The sequence below is a fragment of the Urocitellus parryii genome, chromosome 9 (assembly GCF_045843805.1).
Source record: "Urocitellus parryii isolate mUroPar1 chromosome 9, mUroPar1.hap1, whole genome shotgun sequence".
NCBI lineage: Eukaryota > Metazoa > Chordata > Mammalia > Rodentia > Sciuridae > Urocitellus > Urocitellus parryii.
Genome location: NC_135539.1, coordinates 6,418,300 through 6,438,579, shown reverse-complemented (window position 1 = coordinate 6,438,579; position 20,280 = coordinate 6,418,300). Strand labels below are relative to the sequence as shown.

Here is a 20,280-nt window from a genome sequence, read left to right as displayed (position 1 = left end):
TGCGGTGCCTTCTGGGAGGCCGGCTGCCTCCTGCTCTGTGACGCCACGTCCGGTGACTCGCTTCCGGCGGGGAAGCCTGGTCTCCCCGCTCGGAGCGCGCAGTCTGCGCCCGGTAAGGCGAGACTCGAGGTCAGCCGCCAGAGTCCTCAGGGCGCGAGGCGGAGCCAGGCCGGCGGGAGCCGCTCTCTCCGCGGTTCCGCTCAGAAGACGGAAAGGAGGGGGCTAGCTCCGATCCACCATGACGGGGTACACCCCTCCCGTTTCAGCCAGCATGACTCCACGGTCTACTGGGAAACGTAGTTTTGGGCCACACAGCCAATGGGAGACCACGAGGAGGCGGTGTTTGGGGCGGGACAGGGCGGAGGTCCTACCGGAAGCCGGCTGTCTTCTGCACCGGAAGGTGTGGGCGGGGGCTCCGCAGCTTCCGGGCAGGCCGGGAACTGCGGAGGCGGTCTGGCTGTGGCGGGTGTGGGTTGGCAGTGTCTTGGTGCTGTGGGGCCAGTAGAGCAGAGCTGGACGTCCCTCCCCAATCCCGGCTTGCCAACTTTTTTTTTTTTAAGAGAGATTTTTTTTTTTAATATTTATTTTTTTCAGTGGACACAACATCTTTTTTTTTTTTTTTTAAAGACAGAGTGAGAGAGGAGAGAGAGAGAGAGAGAGAGAATTTTTTAATATTTTGGACACAACATCTTTATTTTATTTTTTTAATGTGCTGAGGATCGAACCTAGCGCCCCTCGCTCATGCGCGTTACCGCTTGAGCCACTTCCCCAGCCCCTGGCTTGCCAACTTTTACCCTGCTTTTGGACCTGCACCTTTTGAGAAATCCTAGCCCTTCCTTCTCAAGCCGTTTCCGTTTCCTTTCTCAATTTCAGCCTCCCATAGAGGTGGAATAGCAACTTTTCTTTCTGCATTTTTCCGTAATCATTTCATTCCCGGTGAGGCACCGGGCAGAGTCAGGACAACTTCCATGTCACACCAAGCCTTCAGCAGGATGATGAAGGTAAAAATAAAAACCAGTGCTTTTCTTAGCTAGCTATAGCTGACTCACTGTCGCCAAGGGCAAAAGTGCGATATCTGCAGTTGAGGGGAGCGAGAAAGAATCGCCACGTGCTTCTGCCCTTTTCAGTGTTTTATTCACTCAAAACTCAAAATTACTCAATACAATTTTACTGTATAGTAATTATAATATATATATATATATATATATATATATATATATATATATATCTTTGTTTTATTTATTTTTATGTGTTGCTTAGGATTAAAACCAGGGCCTCATGTGCTACGGGAGTGCTTTACCGCTGAGCCACAACCCCAGCCCTGTATAGGTTCTTTGTTTTGTTTTGTTTTTTTGTATAGGTTCTTTTTGTTTGTTTGTTTTCGGCGGACACAACATCTTTGTTGGTATGTGGTGCTGAGTATCGAACCCTGGCCGCACGCCTGCCAGGCGAGCGCGCTACTGCTTGAGCCACATCCCCAGCCCCTGTATAGGTTCTTAATCAAGGAAATGATAGTCTTTAATGCTGGGCACTTCAATATACATGATCAATTAAAAGCAAACAATTCTAGTGCTAACTCTAAGCACTGCAAACACTTAATCATGACAGACCTATTACAGACACTCCCTCTGCATGTTAAGATTAAGTGCTAGATTTAAAGTCTTAGGCCTTAAGTCCAACAGATGCACACTCACTCAGATCGCAGTGATCATGTCAGGAACGGATGGAGGCTTCTGGTGTGGAATTGACTGCTGGATGAGGAGAAGTCGCCTTTCTCACCAGGGTCAAGAGGCTGCTGTAGAGTTTGAGTGTGGTGAGCAGGTTGCAGAGGATCAGGCAGATGATGAGAAGAGTGGGGATGCCAGTCCAGGTCCTCTTCATGCTCTCTGGCATGTGGGCATATGGGTATCAGCTGGCTTGAATGTCTGTTCATTTGTTCCATTATTTATACTAAATTTTGGGGCTTCTGCATGCCCTTTTGGTTCCTATCAGCTGTTACCAGGTTTATTAGTGACATCTTACATTTTAGGACATATGGTCTGGTGGTTTATGTTGTTTAAGGGAATTAATACAAATACAACCATTTAAAAGAAAGAAATTAAGTAGGGATTGAATATGGATCAGTTCTGTGGAATTGGGAGGTCCCTTAGTAGAACCCTGCTCAGCTTTTTAGCAGTTAACGGGTGTGTGAATATACATGCTAATCCATCTTAATGAGCCAAAAATAAAAAAGGTCAGGAGATTGTAGTGTGCCTGTGAGAGAAACCAACTGGACCTGCCTCAAGAGTGTGGACACCTTGTGGTTAGGTGGACTGATGGTTTGCCCAGTCAGACAATGAAAGAATACTTGTGATTGAATCAGAAGCATCCTCTGCGTGAGCCTAGCTCATAAGCTGTCTGCCTGAACTGTTTCTCCACACCTATTTTCCTCTATTCCCTATCTCACTAGTAGTCAAGATTATCACTTTAAAAAGGGACAGCCATTTTCACCTATCAAGCAATGAAGAAGATGAAAAAAATAGACCCTCTGTTGGTTGTGAGATGTGAGAAGTCATCTTGTAGTATACGTTAAAACTAAAAGTACAGATACGTGCCCTTTGACTCTGGCGATCTCATCTGTGAATCTAGTCTCAAGAAATTTCATGTAGAATTCTTGGTAATGACAGAAACTGGAACAACATCCAAGTTCATCAGCAAGGATATAGTTGGATAAAGTGGAGTATTCATACCCCAGAAACTATAGCTATGAATAAGAATGGACCAGAACTGCAGATAGACCTGGAGGAGTGGCCACAGGACATTAAATGAGGGACACACTTGAAATTCCAGTGACTCAGGAGGCTGAGTCAGGAAGATCACAAGTTCAAGGCCAGCCTGGGCAATTTAGTGAGACCTTGTCTTAAAACAAAAAATAAAAGGGATGGTGGTATAATTCAGTGGTAAAGTGCCTCTAGGTTCAGTACCCCAAATAAAAGAATATTAAATGAAAAACAGCAAGTTCAGAAATATGTATATAACACATATTTACATTTTTGGAACAAACAGAAAATACCCTGTGTATGTTTGTATGGCAGGATACACATTGGACTATTATTAATATGGTTACTAGTAAGTAGAGGGTAGAAATAGAGGGGAATAAACTTTTTAAAATTGTCTCATTTAATGACTATCAATTCAGTAACTAAAAATAAAAAAATCTGAAAATGAAAAAAGATAAATAGAATGATAAATATTTTTAAATTCAATGGCATCCTGTTCTTAAAAACTGATCAGTAAAATATATACCATCAGTGGTTTTGAAATAACACCAGATCTTAACCTTTTAACATGAAATGATGCTCATTGTCATATACAATTAAAGAAATTAAAGTTAAAATAATAAATGGAAAAATCTTTTTTGTAAAATAAAGTGAATTATTTAATTTTTTTGGTAATCTTGTATTTTATTATTTTATTTTAAGTCACATTTCCTCATAAAAAATAACATTCAGGTTGGATGTGGTGGTGTACATCTGTAATTCCAGCAATTCAGAAGCTGAGGCAGGAGGATTGGAAATTTGAGACCAGCCTCAGCAATTTAGAGAGGACATCTTCAAAAAGGAAAAAAGAAAAGGGCCGAATAGCAACAATAATAATATTCGGTGTTCTGAAAGCAAACTAATACAATTATTTAAGAGGAAACTATGGCCCTTTCTATTCTTAAAAGTAGCATGTCCATAATTTTTGTCAAATATTCAATTCTCGATGGGTCGCCGCGCGCAGGCTTCGTGGGTCTGCGCTGGCGGCTGCCAGGACGCCGCCGAGCCCTGGATGAACTCCCGCGCCCTGCGTGCGCGGCTCCTGCCTTTCTGTTTTTGCTGTTGCTGGCGGCTCCGGGCGCTCGAGCCGCCGGATACGAGACATGCCCGAGAGTGAAGCCAAACAAGCTCAATGTACACTTGGTGGCCCACACACATGACGACGTGGGCTGGCTCAAGACCGTGGACCAGTATTTCTATGGCATCCACAATGAAATCCAGCACGCGGGTGTGCAGTACATCCTAGACTCGGTGATCTCCGCTCTCCAGGCGGATCCCAGCCGTCGCTTCATCTATGTGGAAATTGCTTTCTTCTCTCGTTGGTGGCACCAACAGACAAATGCAACACAGGAAGTCGTGAGGAATCTGGTGCGTCAGGGTAAGCCTACCCCAGGGAAGTGAAAAGAGGAAGCTTAGCTCAATTTGGTTTTGAAAACCTGGTGTCTGAGATTTTATCATGCTTGGTGCAAGCTGTGGGTCATGTGGTCTCACCAGCCTGGAATCCCTTAACTTGGAGAACTCTTTTTTTCTTTTGGTCGTACTGGGGCATTCTACTACTGAGCTACATCCCCAGCCCTTTTTTTAAATCTTAAGGTAGGGTCTCCTTGAGTTGCCCAGGCTGGTTTGCAACTTTTGACCCTCCTGCCTTAGCCTCTGGAGTAGCTGGGATCATGGGCTGCTACCATGCCAGCCTAATTGGAGAATTCCTGGGCATCCTGCAAGGCCCCACCTCCAGTGGCTCTGAAAAGCCTGCCATGTCAGGTGGGGGTAGTACACATCTGTAATCCCAGCCACTTGGGAGGCTGAGGCAGGAGGATGGCAAGTTGGAGGCCAACCTCAGAAACTTAGTGAGATCCTGTCTTAAAATTAAAAATAAAAAGGGCTAGGCATGTGGCTCAGTGGTAAAGTACCTCTGAGTTCAATCTCCAGTACCCTCCAAAAATTTTTTTAAAGGGGGGCTAGGGCTGGGTGGGGGAGGGAAGCCTGGGATGCAAGGGCCCTCTTTACCAAATCTGGCTCACTGGCCAGGAAGTGCGCCTTCTTTTCCTTTGAGGCTGGAGTGTGCAGGCAGGTCTTCCAATTATAGGATCACCCACCCAGCCCTACACCTAACAGCTCCAGTCTTGACTCTCTTTGCACAGGGCGCCTGGAGTTTGTCAATAAAAAATTAAAAAAAAAAATTCAATTCTCAGAATTTATTTTAAAGAAACCTATAGGAGGCTGGGTTTGTGGCTCAGTGGTAGAGCCCTCGCCTAGCACATTCCAGGCCCTGAGTTTGATCCTCAGCACCACATAAAAATAAATAAATAAAATAAAGGTAATGTGTCTAGCTACAACTAAAAAATAAATATTAAAAAAGAAGCCTATAGAGATGATAAAACCTTGTTTAAAATGTCAAAATATTGGTTAAATTATTATATGCTTAGTCTGTGGATTCAAATACAACCATTTATTTTTATTTATTTTTTTTTAAATATAATTCTATATATATTTATTTGTTTATTTTTAGTTCTCGGCGGACACAACATCTTTGTTGGTATGTGGTGCTGAGGATCGAACCCGGGCCGCACGCATGCCAGGCGAGCGCGCTACCGCTGAGCCACATCTCCAGCCCCAAATACAACCATTTAAAAGAAAGAAATTTTTAAAAAAGGCAAGTTACATAACTGTGTAAAACATAATGTCATTTAAAAATAAAATGGGCTGAGGATATAGCTCGGTTGGTAGAGTGTTTGCCTAACATACACAAGGCCCTGGGTTCAATCTCCAGCACCAAAATAAAATTTAAAAATGCATTTTTTAAACTGAAAGAATATACAGTAGGAATTAATAGTGGTCATTCCTAAAGGGTACGATTAGAGGGGATTTTTTCCCCCATTACTGGGGATTGAACCCAGAGGCTCACTACCACTGAGCTACATTCTCAATCATTTTTATTTATTTATGTTTATTTTGAGACAGGGTCTCACTAAATTGCTTAGGACCTTGCTAAGTTGTTGAGGCTGGTCTTAAACTTGTGATCCTCTTGCCTCAGCCTCCCGAGTCACTGGGATTACAGGTGTGCACCACTGTGCCCAATTTAGAGTTTTTGTTTGTTTGTTTGTTTGTTTACTTTTTGTTTTATAAATCTGTAAGTTTCCAAATAACAAGCATTACTTTTGAGGGGCTGGGGTTGTGGCTCAGCGGTAGAACACTCACCTAGGAAGTGTGGGGCCCTGGGTTCAATCCTCAGCACCACATAAAAATAAATAAAAGTATTGTGTCCAACTCTAACTAAAAAATTAAAATATTTTTTAAAATTATTACTTTTGTCATTGGAAAACCCCAGATATCTGAAGGCGAGTTAAGAAATTAATATTTAATCATCCAGCAGTAAAAGTGAAGAAAGGAAATTCTATTTAAAATATATTAGGGCTGGGGATGTGGCTCAAGCAGTAGCGCGCTGGCCTGGCAGCCTGGCATGCGTGCGATCCTCAGCACCACATACAAACAAAGATGTTGTGTCTGCCGATAACTAAAAAGTAAATATTAAAAAATCCTCCCTCTCTCTCTCTCTCTCTCTCTCTCTCTCTCTCTCTCTCTCTTTAAAATAAAAAATAAAATATATTAAATGCAAATCAGAAACACAATGATACCATTTCACACATACTGGAATGATTGTGATTTTACAAAGACAACAGAATTACAGCAGAACACCTGGACGCTGCAGCCCGGGAGCCTGGGCGGGCCGGGGAGTTGCTGCTCCTGGATTTCTTGAATAAATCTTGAGATTTATTCTTGATTTTTTTATTCCGCCCCAGCTGATGTTTGAGCCAGCACATTTGCGGAGGAAGCAGGCGAAGCCTCCACATTTCCAATCCGACCCGAAGTGGACTCGCCCTGCTGCGAGAAGGCACACCTGGGCGCACACAGGTGAAGCGTCACCCCTGTGCGTCAGGTCGCCGCTCTCTGTGATGGCCCCTGACAGTTCTAGCAGGCAATCCTGTCAGCTCCCAGAAACATTCCAGATCTGGCAGTGAGGTCAGGAATCGGAGATCCTTCCGATTTCTAGAATCTGTATGCAGCTCTCCTACCACTGTTCTGAATGACAAAAGCCGTCATTCAGAAAGGTGGCATCAGGAGCCGCTCACTTATTAGGGGACTGAAGGGAGATCTGGAGAAGTTCCACAACTCGGGAGACCAGTGCTCCCCTGGCCTCCCTAGAGAAGATGGCAAGCAACAAGAACCGAACCGAACCAGTTTCTGCTTCACCGGCTTTGGGAAGGACAGCAAAGACGCTGTCACAAGTTAAAGCAGCTGGGTACTAGAGACATAGGGTTCCTTTTCAGAATGCGACCTATGGTGGCCTCCTACCCCTTGTTCTGTCTCCCTACCTTTTGGTCCCCGAGGATTATGAACTACAAAATTATGAAGACGTACTTTTGGGCCTTGTTCAACTTCTAGAGTTCTAAGAAATCTTATTTATTAGTGATATAACATTGCTTTGAGAACAGAATGCAAGCATTAACTTTGGTCCTTTGTATTTTGAACTAAATACTAATTGACAAGAGTGCTATAAACTTGCTATAACATTTATAGCAATTGCAAGTTTCCCTGATAAACCGTCTTAATTTATGTATCTAGTTTACTATGAACCTGCCATGCCTGTGATGCCTTAGGTCTTTTCAAAAGTCTGTATATAAATGTACATTTTGATCCTGCTGCAAAATTTTATCAGCAAACACATTGTCCAATCTTTTAAAACAAATTTAAGGAAAGAACTGGAAGTACAGACTGAACAGTCTGGTTCTTCGAAAGGTTTGGGTTTTGTTTTGATTCATTTTTTTTATTCTAAAATTCAACCTCCTTTTTTTGGTTTGTAGATTTAATCATTTCCATTTTGAACTGCTCTTTGTATTGTGCTTTTTACTTGAGTCTCTTCAGTGTTAATACAAGTTTCTGTAATATAATAGCATGCAGAATTCTTTTTTTTAAAGAGGGGGGAGGGGGGGAATTTTTAATATTTATTTTTTAGTTTTTGGCAGACATAACATCTTTGTATGTGGTGCTGAGGATCGAACCCGGGCTGCATGCATGCCAGGCGAGCGCGCTACCGCTTGAGCCACATCCCCAGCCCTCATGCAGAATTCTTTATGGAAAAAAAATGGAGTGTTGTTTTGGTAGTTGAAACTGAGACTTAACATTTTGCCTTGTAGGTATATTCACCATAGAAAATGTGTGCTGAAATTTCACAGTGCTGCCAAGTATGGCATCTGAACAACCTTCAGTGGAGAAAATGATGATGCTCTTTATATACAATAAGAAATGACACTTTCATTAGAAGAGCAAATGCTGATTCTTGATCAAGAGAGCAGGTATAGTGTTTGTTTATTTTGTATCAGGTATGGAAAAAAAACTGGACTGCTACATGCACTTTCCTGGAAAGTTGAAAAGAAAGAGGGACCAATTTTCTTTAACATTTAATACTTACTAACAGCAGAGACACTATAATTTTACTCAAGTAATCAAATACATTTTTTTTTGCAACAGAAAAAAAGACAACAATGTTTATAATGGGGTCTGTTTTATTTCACAGCCTGTAGATGATGTATGTTGCATCATATGTATGTTACATACATGGCAGGATGTAAAATGGTCCAGAGGTTTGGAAAACACTTTGGCAGAACAAGCAGTTTCATCTGTCAATATCAATATAAATTCAAGAGAATTGAACACATGTGTCCACACAAAAATGTAAACAAATACCAGCATAATTTATATCATAGCTGAAGAGTGGGAATGACCCAAATGTGGTATATACATATAATGGATTTTAATTTGTCAATAAAGAGGAATAAAGCACGGATACATGTTACAAAAGGATGGATGTTGAAAATGCTATCCTAAGTGAAAGAAACCAGTCACAAATTATATCATTCATGGGGAACAGCATAGTGCTCGTGAGCTGTGTGGGCACGTGGATTCCATAGGTGGAATAAACTCCACGCGGAAAGCAGAGGGTGTGCTTGCAGGCTGGGGTCCTAATGATGGAGAACCTGTGGGTCCAGTCTAGACTGTAAGGGTGAAGATAGAGGAGTTGAGATAAGAGGAGTTTGAAGTTTGATCTTCATTTGAGTTTTTCTTCTTTTAAAACTATTTATTTAAACAAATTTTAAAAAAGAAAAAATATTTATTTTAAGTCAAGGTCAAATTGTTAGCAGCCAGGCCTCGAACTCCTGGGCTCAAGTGATCCTCCTGCCTTAGTTTTCCAAAATCTGGTTCTACAAGTGTGAGCCACCATTTTTCTTATTAATCCTTTTTCTTTACATCTCTCTAAATGGGGGGTGAGTTGGGGGACATATGTAACCAGAACATCTACTATTACATAAGCTCACAGATTTTCTGATAGAAACCAGTCAGAATAATTTAGCACTTGGAATATGTATTAAGTGTTTTTCTACTGTAACAGCATTATCTCTTTTATGGTATGCAGTAGGGGAATGGGACCCCACTGTGATCATCTGAGTATCAGATGCAATTATGATGTAATTAATTTATTAGGTCCACTCAATACTCTTAAGAATCATACATAGTTCATTAACCCAGATACACATGTACTTTTGTAACGATCCAGTCTGCTTAGTTTTCCATGTTCTCAAGACAGGGGAAGACTGAAAGAGGGACATATCCTTGCCATGAGGAGGAAAAGGAGAGAAGAATATTAGAGTGCAAATTCATCCAAGGACTTAACATGCAATAGCCATGTACTTTCTTCTCTGATATCCTCTGTACATCATTGGTACTTTGATATCTTCATCCTTGATTTGCCAGTATTTGCATTCCTAGTTTAGTTCTGCTGTGATTTGGCAAGCAACTTGGACAAGAGGACTATTTTTTTTAAATTCATTACATTCCCTGCAGTAACTGGCACCCAGTGGGTATATCATTAGTGACTATTGAGTGCATGAGTGCAAGACACAGGCCAAGAGCTGGAATTGAAATGCAGTGTTGGGCAGTCAGTGGGGCCCCTGGCCACTCACTGGGCAGATAGTCAGAGGACCCATGTTCTTCCCTCCATCATGTTTCCCAGGGCAGAAGATAGGTTGAAGGGGTCCAGAGGAAGAGAAGCCAGTAAATATGTAGATGTGCGATCTAGCTGTTACATTATAAAAAGAAATATCTCCCTTCTTCCAGTCCAGGAAGATGCCCACACGCCTGGGGGGCTTTCTCAGTTGCAGACGGGTTGGAGGACAGGTAGAGGCCAGGTACTCATTTTGCTTCATCATCACTACCCAGTAGCCATTCTCTGGTGACAGAGTCATGCTTCCCTTCCTGCACACGGATGCCTCGCACACTCCCAGGATCCATGCTGTCTTATCTCCAACCTCCACCTCCCAGTAATGGCAGCCAGAGAAGAAACTGGGAGAACCCAGGGTGATGCAGTTATCGAATCTTTCTGGGCTGTCAGATTGTCGCTCATCTTTGTTTCCAAGTCTCACACTTTTCATGTCATCAGAGAAGACAAGGTTGGGGTGGGCAGTTGCTGGATCCAGGATTACACTAGCTGTGGAGAGAATACTAAGCTGGGGGTGTGTGGGCAACATCCCCTCAGGTTCTCCACAACTCCAGGAAACAGGGACAGGGCTACTTTCTAGACTGTAGTGGAGGACAGACAGGGACTCAGCAGGCCAAGGCCACTGGTTTTGACTTTGGACACTTACCAGCATGTGCCTGAGCAGCCATCAGTTCTGTAACTACAGAGGAGAAAGAGGAGAAAGCGTCCTGAGTCTCCCCATTCAGAGGGCCTGAATTACACTGTTTCCACAGGAAAGACAAGTATCCCCTTGCTCCAAGCTCTGAATCCTATTCTTGGGTGTAACCCAAGGCCTCCCAGACACCCATACCCACCTGGGAGACTGGTCTGGTGAGCTAATTTGACAATGAGGCAGGTACAAAGGACTGTGCAGAGCTGTGAGGCCTACTACAACTTTTCTCCCACCTTTGTTTCAGGTGTTTTTCTCTCTTCTAAACAATGCCCCTAAGCTGGCAGCATAAGGAACTATCACAATAATCCCTGGTCAGCACACACTTCCACCACCACACTCACCATTGAACATTTCCATTTCTGATCGCAGTGTTTCTAAAAAGGGGGAATGGGAGTAGAGAAAGGTTTCAGTTAGGTCAGCTGTCTAGGAACAGATGAGGAGAAATTGAAGGCAGAGTCAGAAAGGCCTTGGGAAATGGAGAAGAGAGGATCTGGGAAGGAAGTGGAGCCCCTTTCATCTTCCTCCAAGCCCACCTACCTGTGAAGTACCGTGTGCTCCTCTCCATAAACTCTGCTTTCTGATAGAGCAGTTGTATCTTTTTTTTCACTTCTGGAGGAGCATCCCATGGCTCAGGGTCAGTCATCATCTTGGCCCTAGAGACAAGAGACTGTTGGGCAGAGAGGACTGAAGCAAGGGGGTGGCCTTGGTCCCCATGAGCTGGAAGTGAGGTGCAATCTTCATGGGGCACACCCAGCCCAATCTGTGCTATGCAGAGTCCTCCTTGGACTTAGATTTCTGATACTGGTCCTCAATTTTGGCTGCAAATTAATATCTACTGGAAAGTTTAAGAACAACTGATATCAAAATCACAAGTGTAAATAGAGGCCTTAAAGTGGTATTGATATTACCAGAATTCAGACTGCTAAGTCAAATTAATTATATTTCTATATGTTTTGTATTGAAATAGAAATAATAGATAAAAACCCAACTATAATGTAATACCATCTCATAGCTATTAGGATGGCTGTTACAGAAACATCAACAATTGCAAATAACAAGTATTGTCGAGGATGTGGAGAAATGTCATACCATTTAAATAGGATGACCATCAACTGACAAGTGGGTAAACAGGGTGTGATACCCACATATAATGGTATATTATTCTGGCATTAAAAGGGATACAATTCTGACAAATGCCACAATATGGATTGACCTGGAAGGCCCTATGTTCAAGGGGGAGAAGCCAAACACCAAAGGTCAAATACCATATGATCCCATTCACATGAGATTTCTAGAATAGTCAAATTCATAAAGACAGAAAGCAGAATGGTAGTTGTCCAGGGCTTAAGGAGGAGAGTGAGGAGTTAGTATTTAATGGCATGGCATTTCTGTGTGGGAAGGTGAAAAAATTGTGGAGATAGATGGTGTGCTGTGTGTGCAAATGCAAATGCACTTAATGCCACTGAACTGTACACTTAGAAGCGGTTAAGATGGTAAATTTTATATACCACAAAAGATTTTTTAAAACCCTTCTAATGCCTTGGTCCCACTCTCAGACACCTGGATCTAAGTGGTGTGGCTGTGGATACCAGGATCTCATAAAGCTCCCAGGCTGGCTCCAAAATGCAGCCTCCTCCTTGTTCCTCTCCCCTCCCCTGCCTGATGGGCTTTGCCCACCTCTGAAGTGGCTCCTCAGAGACTCTTGGAAAGTGCTTCCCTCCTTGAGGTCATAGGTGGCTCTGCAGGGGCAGTTTATGTAAGGTGGATTTCATGGGGCACAGTTCATCCGGGAGTTTTCTCAGGAAGTCACAATCTTGATTCATCAGGACTAGACTCAATTAATCTCCCCAGTCTTCCATTCCATTCCTTCCCTCCTGTCCAGGCTCTGGTAGCCCCTGTGCAAATCCAGGAAGGCCCCAGGAATCTGCAGGCTTCCCAGGTCCCACCTAGAGTTGTCTTGCCCAAAAGCTTCCTGCAAGGTACCCCAGGGGACACCACAGAACCTGTCTGTACCTGTGCAAGGTGACTCCGATGTCCTAGGAGAAAAAAGAGGGAAGCTCTCCATTACCAGTCTCCTAGAGGCTGTGCTGACTCCTAGCCTCTGTTTCTGGACTCCTAGATTTTAAGCTGTTCCCTATTCTTACCAGACTCTCAGCTCCGGAGTATCAGTAAGCTGGAATATTTCTCCTCAGTCATAATTCTAATCACTTGGTGGCAGCCCCACTGCAATGCAGTGGAATTGCACTTAAGCCTTTCTCATCTCTTCTGGGCAATGCCAGGGTTACTCTGGGCTCCTGAGAGACCTTGACAGAGGGGAGCCCATAGCATCATGGGTCACCAAGACCATGTCCCACCCAGGCCTCAAGGGCCTTACTCCCTGGCTTGGGCAGAGCAGATGGGAGTTATGGGAGCCTACATTCCTATTGGACACTGGACAGGGGAAGGCCAGGCCCAGATGCACTCACTTGCATGATCTCCCATTCTGACTGGCTTTGCTTGGCTTCCAACTCCCCAATCAGCTCATCGAGGCGGGAGATGTGCTGGGATACCCGAGTGCCAAAGGTCTCTCTGACCTGGCCAATGGTCTGGCCCAGCTCCTCCGTCCAGGTCACAAATAGCTGCTCCTGCCACTCCAGAAACTGGCACAGCTGCTTCATTTGGCACCGGATCCTCTGCTTCTGGGTTTCAGTTTGTTTCTGGGGAACAGAGAAGGAGGGAGGTATAGAGATCTATATTATGGGTGAACATGTGTATCCAGAGTGTCCCTAGAAGCCCACCTTGGGGACCAGAGCAGAAATATTATCTGGAACCGTCCAGAACCTTCTAGAACAAGGGCTAGCTCTTGTAAAGTGCTTTTATATCGAACATTATAGGTTCAATTGTTTCCCTTCTAAATTTATATATTGAAGTCCTAACCCCAAAGTACTAAAGAATGATTTTTTTTTGTAGGTAGGGTCCTTGCAGATGTACTTAATTAAAATATAATCATATGGACTAGGGTGGGCCCCTAATCCAGTATGATTGTGTCCTTATAAAATGGGAACACTCGGACACAGATACACACATAGATAGAACACCAGGTGGGAAGATGGCCATCTACAAGCTGAGGAGGGAGGGAACCAATGTTCCCCACCAACCTTGTTTCCAGACTTCTGACCTCTACAACTGCACGAGGCAATAAATACTTGTGTATAGTGGCCATGGGAAACTAGGACACCACAGCCTTGAAAGCCAGCACAAAAATGGCATAGGTTGTGGGGTCATAAATGGTTAAGGCACTGACCCCCATACCTGTTCCAGGGTGGGGGCCTCTCCCCTCCTCCAAAGTGCTGGAGCATAGGCAGTCTCAACAGTGGTTCTGAATGTGGGTATCCATCTGTTTGGATGTAGGTGAATTTGGCTTCCATGACTGTTGCACAGGATCCGTGGAGACAGTCCCTCTCTGTCTTACCTCTCTAGGGATAAACTTTCCCTTGAATACCATTACCTTCCTGCCCCCGAGGAGTGCCCATCCTTTTACATTTATTTTTATGTGATTTTTAGTTATAGATGGACATAATACCTTTATTTTATTTACTTATTTTTTAAAAGTATTTTTTCAGTTGTAGGTGGACACAATACCTTTATTTTATTTGTTTATATGTGGTGCTGAGGATCAAACTCAGGGCCTCTCATGTACTAGGTGAGCACTCTACCGCTGAGCCACAACCGCAGCCCAGGACTGCCCACTTTTGCTGCCCTGTGAAGCAGAACAGAATCTTGGGGACCCCTGCTCACTCCTTGTCCCCTACCTCCTTCTGCAGACATGAAGAGGCAAGGGCTGACCATAGGATGCACCTGGCTTACCAGGAGGCTCTCTGTCTTCTTATCCCCCTGGGATCTCTGCTCCTCTCCAGATTTCCTCAGCTCCTTCAGATGCTCCAGCTGCTTCTGAATTTTCTCCTGGAGAAAGAGTACTTCTTGAGATACTTACACTTGGCTCCCGTCATCCTTAGCTGGTACCAACTCTAGCAGGGTGCCAACTTTGCTTCCAGGGGCCAAGCTAAGGGTGCTGCAATCAAGAACATGAAGAAGGGTGCTCAGGAAAGTGGAAGACTGAACCTGTTGCCAAGGAAAACAGAGCCAAGAGGTGGTGACAGAGAGTCCCAGTGACTCCCTGAGAAGGCCCCTGGATCCAGTCACACTTGAATCCCAAAAGATCCCCTTGGACATAAACAGGCCGATTCCTTCTTTGTTGTCCTGATTTGTATAGTTTTTGCCGCACACAGCCCAAGAGTACTGGCTTATGCACCCATATCCCTGAGTGGTTAGGAAAATGAAGCAAGGCCCAAGATGTCCAAGTTCCAGGTACAAAGCACCTACCCTGTATTCCAAGGCAGCCTCCTCAATGGGGCGTACCCGGTGACCTTGGTGCTCCTGACTCAGCCTGCAGATGAGGCAGATGGGCTCCCTGTGATCCTCACAGAAGAGCAGCTGCACCTGCTTCATGTGGCGCTGGCACTGTGGCAGGGGCTCAGGGCTCAGGCCTCCAGAGCTGTTCTTGTTGAGTGAGGCCTGGCACTGCTGGCAGCTAGGCAAGTGACTTCTAGGGGTCTTAGGCTCCCCTGAAGCAACTGGACAGCTGCAGGAATCCAGCACACAGGTACCAGCAAGCAGATCTCCTTTTGGTGTGTGGCAAAGGGGAAATGCAGCCTTGTCCTGTGGCCTCCCTGGGGACATGGCAATGGAAAAATCTCCTGAGTGGTCAATCCAAGTTTATGAGAGAGTGAACCTGTGCCGAGGATGCCTGAGTTCTCAGATCTGTCCACTTCCTTGCACATCTTGCCCTGCCTTCCATTCAGTGAGGCAACCAACAGACCCCTGGAACTGAGAACAAGGGCTAGGCCTTAGGTTCTTTCTGGTTCTTGGGATTCTTGGGCATTCATTCTAAGAAAGCCCCACATCCCTTTGCTACAGATTTTTCTGCACAGATATGGGTCTAGTGGGTGAAACAAGAGAGAGCAAGAAATTCTGGACAGTATTTGCTTTGTTACTTGAAACCTCTCCAGCTGCCTGTAACTTGTGGGGGATGTAGTGCCTTTCTTGAGGACAGACTCCACATCTGCTGCAGAGTGCCTGGAGGCTGGAATGTGTTGTGTGAAGGAGCAAACAGATCACTGCTCACACTCAAGTTCAAGAAGCACTAAATGAAAGCAAAGAAGGGGACTTTTTAAGACTTTGGGGCATATATTTCACCATGAAGAATAAGTTATAAGTAGCTCTGAGACAGTAGCAGTAACCCCATAAAAGCAGAAATGACAGGAGACACAAGAAGAAATAGGAACATATGCAATACATAAGTCTGTCTCTCCCTGCACTCATTGTCCCAGGAATTCACATCACATCTGTAAACAAGACTTCTAGTGACCCTCAGGAAACACACCCCCCCTTGTGATAGAATTGATGACTTCCTCCAACCCAAATAACCCCAGATTCTTAGCCTCCCTTGCAGTCAGAAGTGATGATCTGAACATATTCTAGACAAAGGGATGAAAAGGAGGTGTCCTGAGCAACCTCTAGAAATTTCTAGAAACCTTCCCTAAGTGATGCTATTCCCCTGGGCCCTTCCATCCTGCTGCTTGGAATGAGGATGTCACTATCTGAAACCATGAATTTCAGAGCAAAGTTGGCAAAGTTTGGGGGTCTGGCCCATGTATCTGTCACAGACAAATGTATGTTACTGTGTGTCATTTGTGCGAAAGAAGAACAAAGTCTGTATTGCTTAAGCTACCATGATTTGGGGTTTTCTGTTACTCATGAATAAACATAATCCTGATGACTAACTCCTCAGAAAGAGAGACCTATGGTTTTGGTCAACTGCTCTCCTCCTTGCCCAGTGAAAGAGAAATGGTAGAATCCAGCCATATCACAAACAGCCCTGGGTATTTGTGGGAAGGGAATATTTTTATCCAATTTTCTCTGGATCCTTAATCTGGGGCCCATGAAGCCTGTACATGCTAAAGAAGAATTTGTGAGGGTCCAAGAAAAAGTTGAAATTTGATGCAACATTTTGTGATGATGTGTGCATATACATGTGCATTTTCAGGGTTTATGAACTGCAAAGATACCCCAGAAGGTATCCATGAATCCTCTAGTGATTCACTGTAGGAGGAATAAAAAGAAATTCAGGAGGAATACCTTTACAGGCCACCGTTCCTAAGGATGTCAGGTCTTTCCAGGGATCCCTTTTTACCTGAAGACGAAGGTACTTCTGGATTTGAGGACTCATGGAACACACGGCCTTTCATCTTCTCCAGGGTCTCATGGGTCGCTGGACCTTCAACTCCACGCTCCTCCCAAGGTGATATGGATTTCTCCTCTCCTGCCAATAATGCATTGCATAGTGTGTTCATGACTGTTTTCCCTTCTAGGACCCTGGAATGCTCTGGGTTTGTGGAGCCCTTCTCCAGAGCCACAGTAGCCTCTCCATCCAGAATGACTCTTCCCCTGGGGCTGGCTGCTGAGTCTGGTTTTGCATTTTTCATTTTCTCAAGAGAAGTCAGAATAGTTTCTGCATTTGAGGATTCTCTGTCTTCTGAAGGAATGATAAATTCAAAACTTCTGGGTCGCGGCTTCACTGAATGTAAATATACTTCAGATTTCTTGGATTCTTTCCTCCCTGGAGCCCCGCTGGATAAACCCTGGAGTCTTCCTGCAGAGCTGGCATTCCTGCGGAGCTGGGCACTCTTCCTAATCTCCTTTTCCCCTGGCAGCTGGGCAAGGGCCAGGCTTCTTTTGGAGGGCAGCCCTGTGCTCCTGGCCAGAGGTTTTCCCTGCACGTCCAGGACCTCAGGGCCCTTCTGATCCCTCCTTTTGCTCTGAGACTTCTTCTGAGGCCCCCTCCCTGCCTCATGCTGGCTGGACGGCAGGCTGGCTGCCCCCCCACCACTTTGCTGCTGTCCATCACCTTCTGGGCCATCTGGTTCCTTCTGGCTCTTGAGCTTATTTTCTCCAGGAGAAGATCCTGTGGATGTGTCGGTGCCACTGTCTTGTGCTGGATATTCTGGAAAGACAAACCAGATGCAAGAATGAAGTTGTCCCACCCTGAGGGCCAAGGGCTAATGGGTGGAAGAGAGAGAGGGGATCCCATTCAGCATCACAGAAGGCAAAGTGTTGAACATGCTGGACAGCAGTAGTCCAGTACCACTAGTAAGAACACTCACACGATCTGCTGTTTTTCTCAATACTACTTTTCAAACTTTTTAAGCAGAAGAATTTATTTCAACTAAAATTTTACACAAAACTCCAAAACACAGAGAAATAAAAAACTATGGTTTATTGGTATAAGATTGTGTTACTATAGATGTACAATATTCACTTTATGAAATCAATTAATAAAAAAGAATTAAGGTATCTGGCACAAAAATTTGAAATCAGAACTTATAAAAGAGTCTGTATTTTTCTTTTGTTGCATAAATTAAAGAAAATTCTAATTCACACAGATAAGTATAAATGGTGATTTTTAAAAAAGTTTGCCTAGAAATTTCAGGATACTGTTAACTGTTTATAAATGATGAGAAAGCCTTACTTACAAGGTCTACAAAAGGAAATAAAGATAATATGTACTCAGCACCTTACTTTTGGCTTGAAGAAGGTTTTATCAAAATTAAAGTTTCTTGGGGGCTGGGGGTAGAGCAAGTTCTTAGGAGCCATAAGGCCCGGTTTGATCACCAGCACCACACACATGCACAAACACAAATTTTAAGTTCTTTATAACAGTTTGCTGGTTGGCTTTCTTGAAATATTTAAGTTTCCAAAACTGGCTCATGAACAGGTAAGAAACCACAAAGATGCTAATACTCAGGTTTTAGAACATGAAAAAGTAATTTAAAAATTCTACTCATTAAATTCTACCAGATCATATTATAGTTTAAGTTCTATTACTCTTTCAAAGATTAGAGAAATTTTATTTCATTTAAACTGTCTTCCTCATAGAAATACCTGGAAGGGATTTCTGATGTAGTCTTAAAGTCTAGAAATAGAGGAAAAATTCAAACACCAAAAAGTATTTCTTTAAACCAATCATGTATTAGGCCTTCTCCTGTCACAAAAGTCTTTAAATGTAGAACTCAAATAGGCCACATTATTAGATCATAATAAAATCAGAAAGTTACTACAAAAGAATAGCAGGAAGGAGAAGAAAGCAAGAAAACGAAAAAAGGAAGAAGAGAGATGGAGATGAATTCCTCTTGAGAATTTTTTAAAAACCCTGTGTTAAAAAAAAGAATTAGCTGGGTGCTGTGGTGCATTCCTGTAATCCCAGCTTGGAAAACTGAGGCTGGAGGATTGTGAGTTCAAAGCCAGCCTCAGAAACTTAGTGAGGCCCTAAAAAACTCAGTGAGACCTTGTCTCTAAGTAAAATACAAAAGAAGTGCTAGGGATGTGGTTCAGGGGTTAAGCAGCTCTGGGTCCAATCACTGGTATAAAAAAAATAGAAATTAGGAACTGAAATTAGGTGGATAGCAATGAGACTATTATGCACGAACCTTGTTAGCATGATTGGTTTGCATGCCCTTCCTACTATCCCAAAGATACCTGTCTGCACATGAGTGCTAACTGCAAATGGATTGAAGAGTTCTCCAAGAACAGGTACTCCAATGCTCTTTCTCCTGATTCTGACCTAGTCAGAATATCAATCTTTTTTTAGAGCCATTAATAATCTGAGGGCACTTTACCAACCCAGCTACAGAGGCCAGAGAGGGACAGGATGTGATTGACCCAAGTTGCCTAGGCTGCGGTAGATCAGGGTCTTCTAAGTCTCAGGCCAGAGAACTTTGGTCTGAAGGCAGCTTCCCTGCTCCTGCCAGCAGCCAGCAATCAGCACTGAGCCAGGATGGGGCCTGGACCACTTACCCTGGCCAGTGGCCTTGTGCAGCTCTTCTGCCAGGAGGCGCTGGTTGATGGCACGCAGGACCTTCAGGGTCAGTTGTACAGCATGTTTCTCCCCGTAATGGATGATCAATAGGTTGGCCAGCTTCACTGGCCTGGCCATCTGAAGATGGCCCCGGGGGATCCGGGAGTGCTCCTTCTCCAAATTGGTATTCTGCAGCTTGAACTTGAACTTCTCAAAGTCATAGGGCACCAGTTCCTCCAGGGTGTTCAGCAGATGGTCACTAAGGGTCTTGTCCATGGCGCTGATCAGAAGAGACTGGAGCCAGCTGTCTGGTTTTTGGTAGTAGAAGCAGCCCCCTGACCTGGAACCTAAGGATGAGGAAGTGGCAGCTTGTGAAATAACCGAAAGGCACAGGAAATGCTTGATGTTTTCGAGGGAACTGAGATTCAGGATGAGGGTGTGGCCAGTGTCTAAGCTATGGCGTCCTCGCAGACTCAAAGACTTGTCCAGTGCAGAAGGTTCCATCTTGCCATCCATGTGGCGCCCAGACTCTCAGCTTCACTCCATGATAGATGGCAGAGAGGTGGACAAGTCTATCAGGGAGCCTCTGGGGTTGGAGTCCAGACTCTACATCTGTTTTCTCTTGCTCCAGGACCTCAGGATGGAGGAGAGGTGGGGACAAAGAGCCAGGCTGAGGGTCAGCATCTCTGGCCAACGGCTCCTGTCCTGACTCATGGAGTTCATGGACCCTTTGGGGCCAATGGAGAGGGAGGGAGAGGTAGCAGGTATAGCACTGCAAGCTTTTCCCTGGGTGCTCAAGAAAGCTGGTGAGGCTGGAAATAAATATTGAGGTTACCAATAAATA

At 44.2% G+C, this 20,280-nt stretch overlaps 1 protein-coding gene across 1 annotated transcript; it reads right to left on the bottom strand.

Annotated features, from left to right (window-relative positions):
- Nucleotides 1-9,793: 9,793 nt before the first annotated feature.
- On the bottom strand, nt 9,794-19,712 carry Mefv (MEFV innate immunity regulator, pyrin). Its single transcript, XM_026385313.2, has 10 exons — nt 19,436-19,712; nt 16,959-17,585; nt 14,906-15,258; nt 14,390-14,485; nt 13,009-13,239; nt 12,557-12,579; nt 11,081-11,196; nt 10,885-10,917; nt 10,495-10,531; nt 9,794-10,337 (listed from the first exon to the last, which is right to left on the bottom strand). Exons 1-10 carry the CDS (start codon nt 19,710-19,712, stop codon nt 9,794-9,796), a joined length of 2,337 nt encoding a protein of 778 aa, XP_026241098.2.
- Nucleotides 19,713-20,280: the final 568 nt, after the last annotated feature.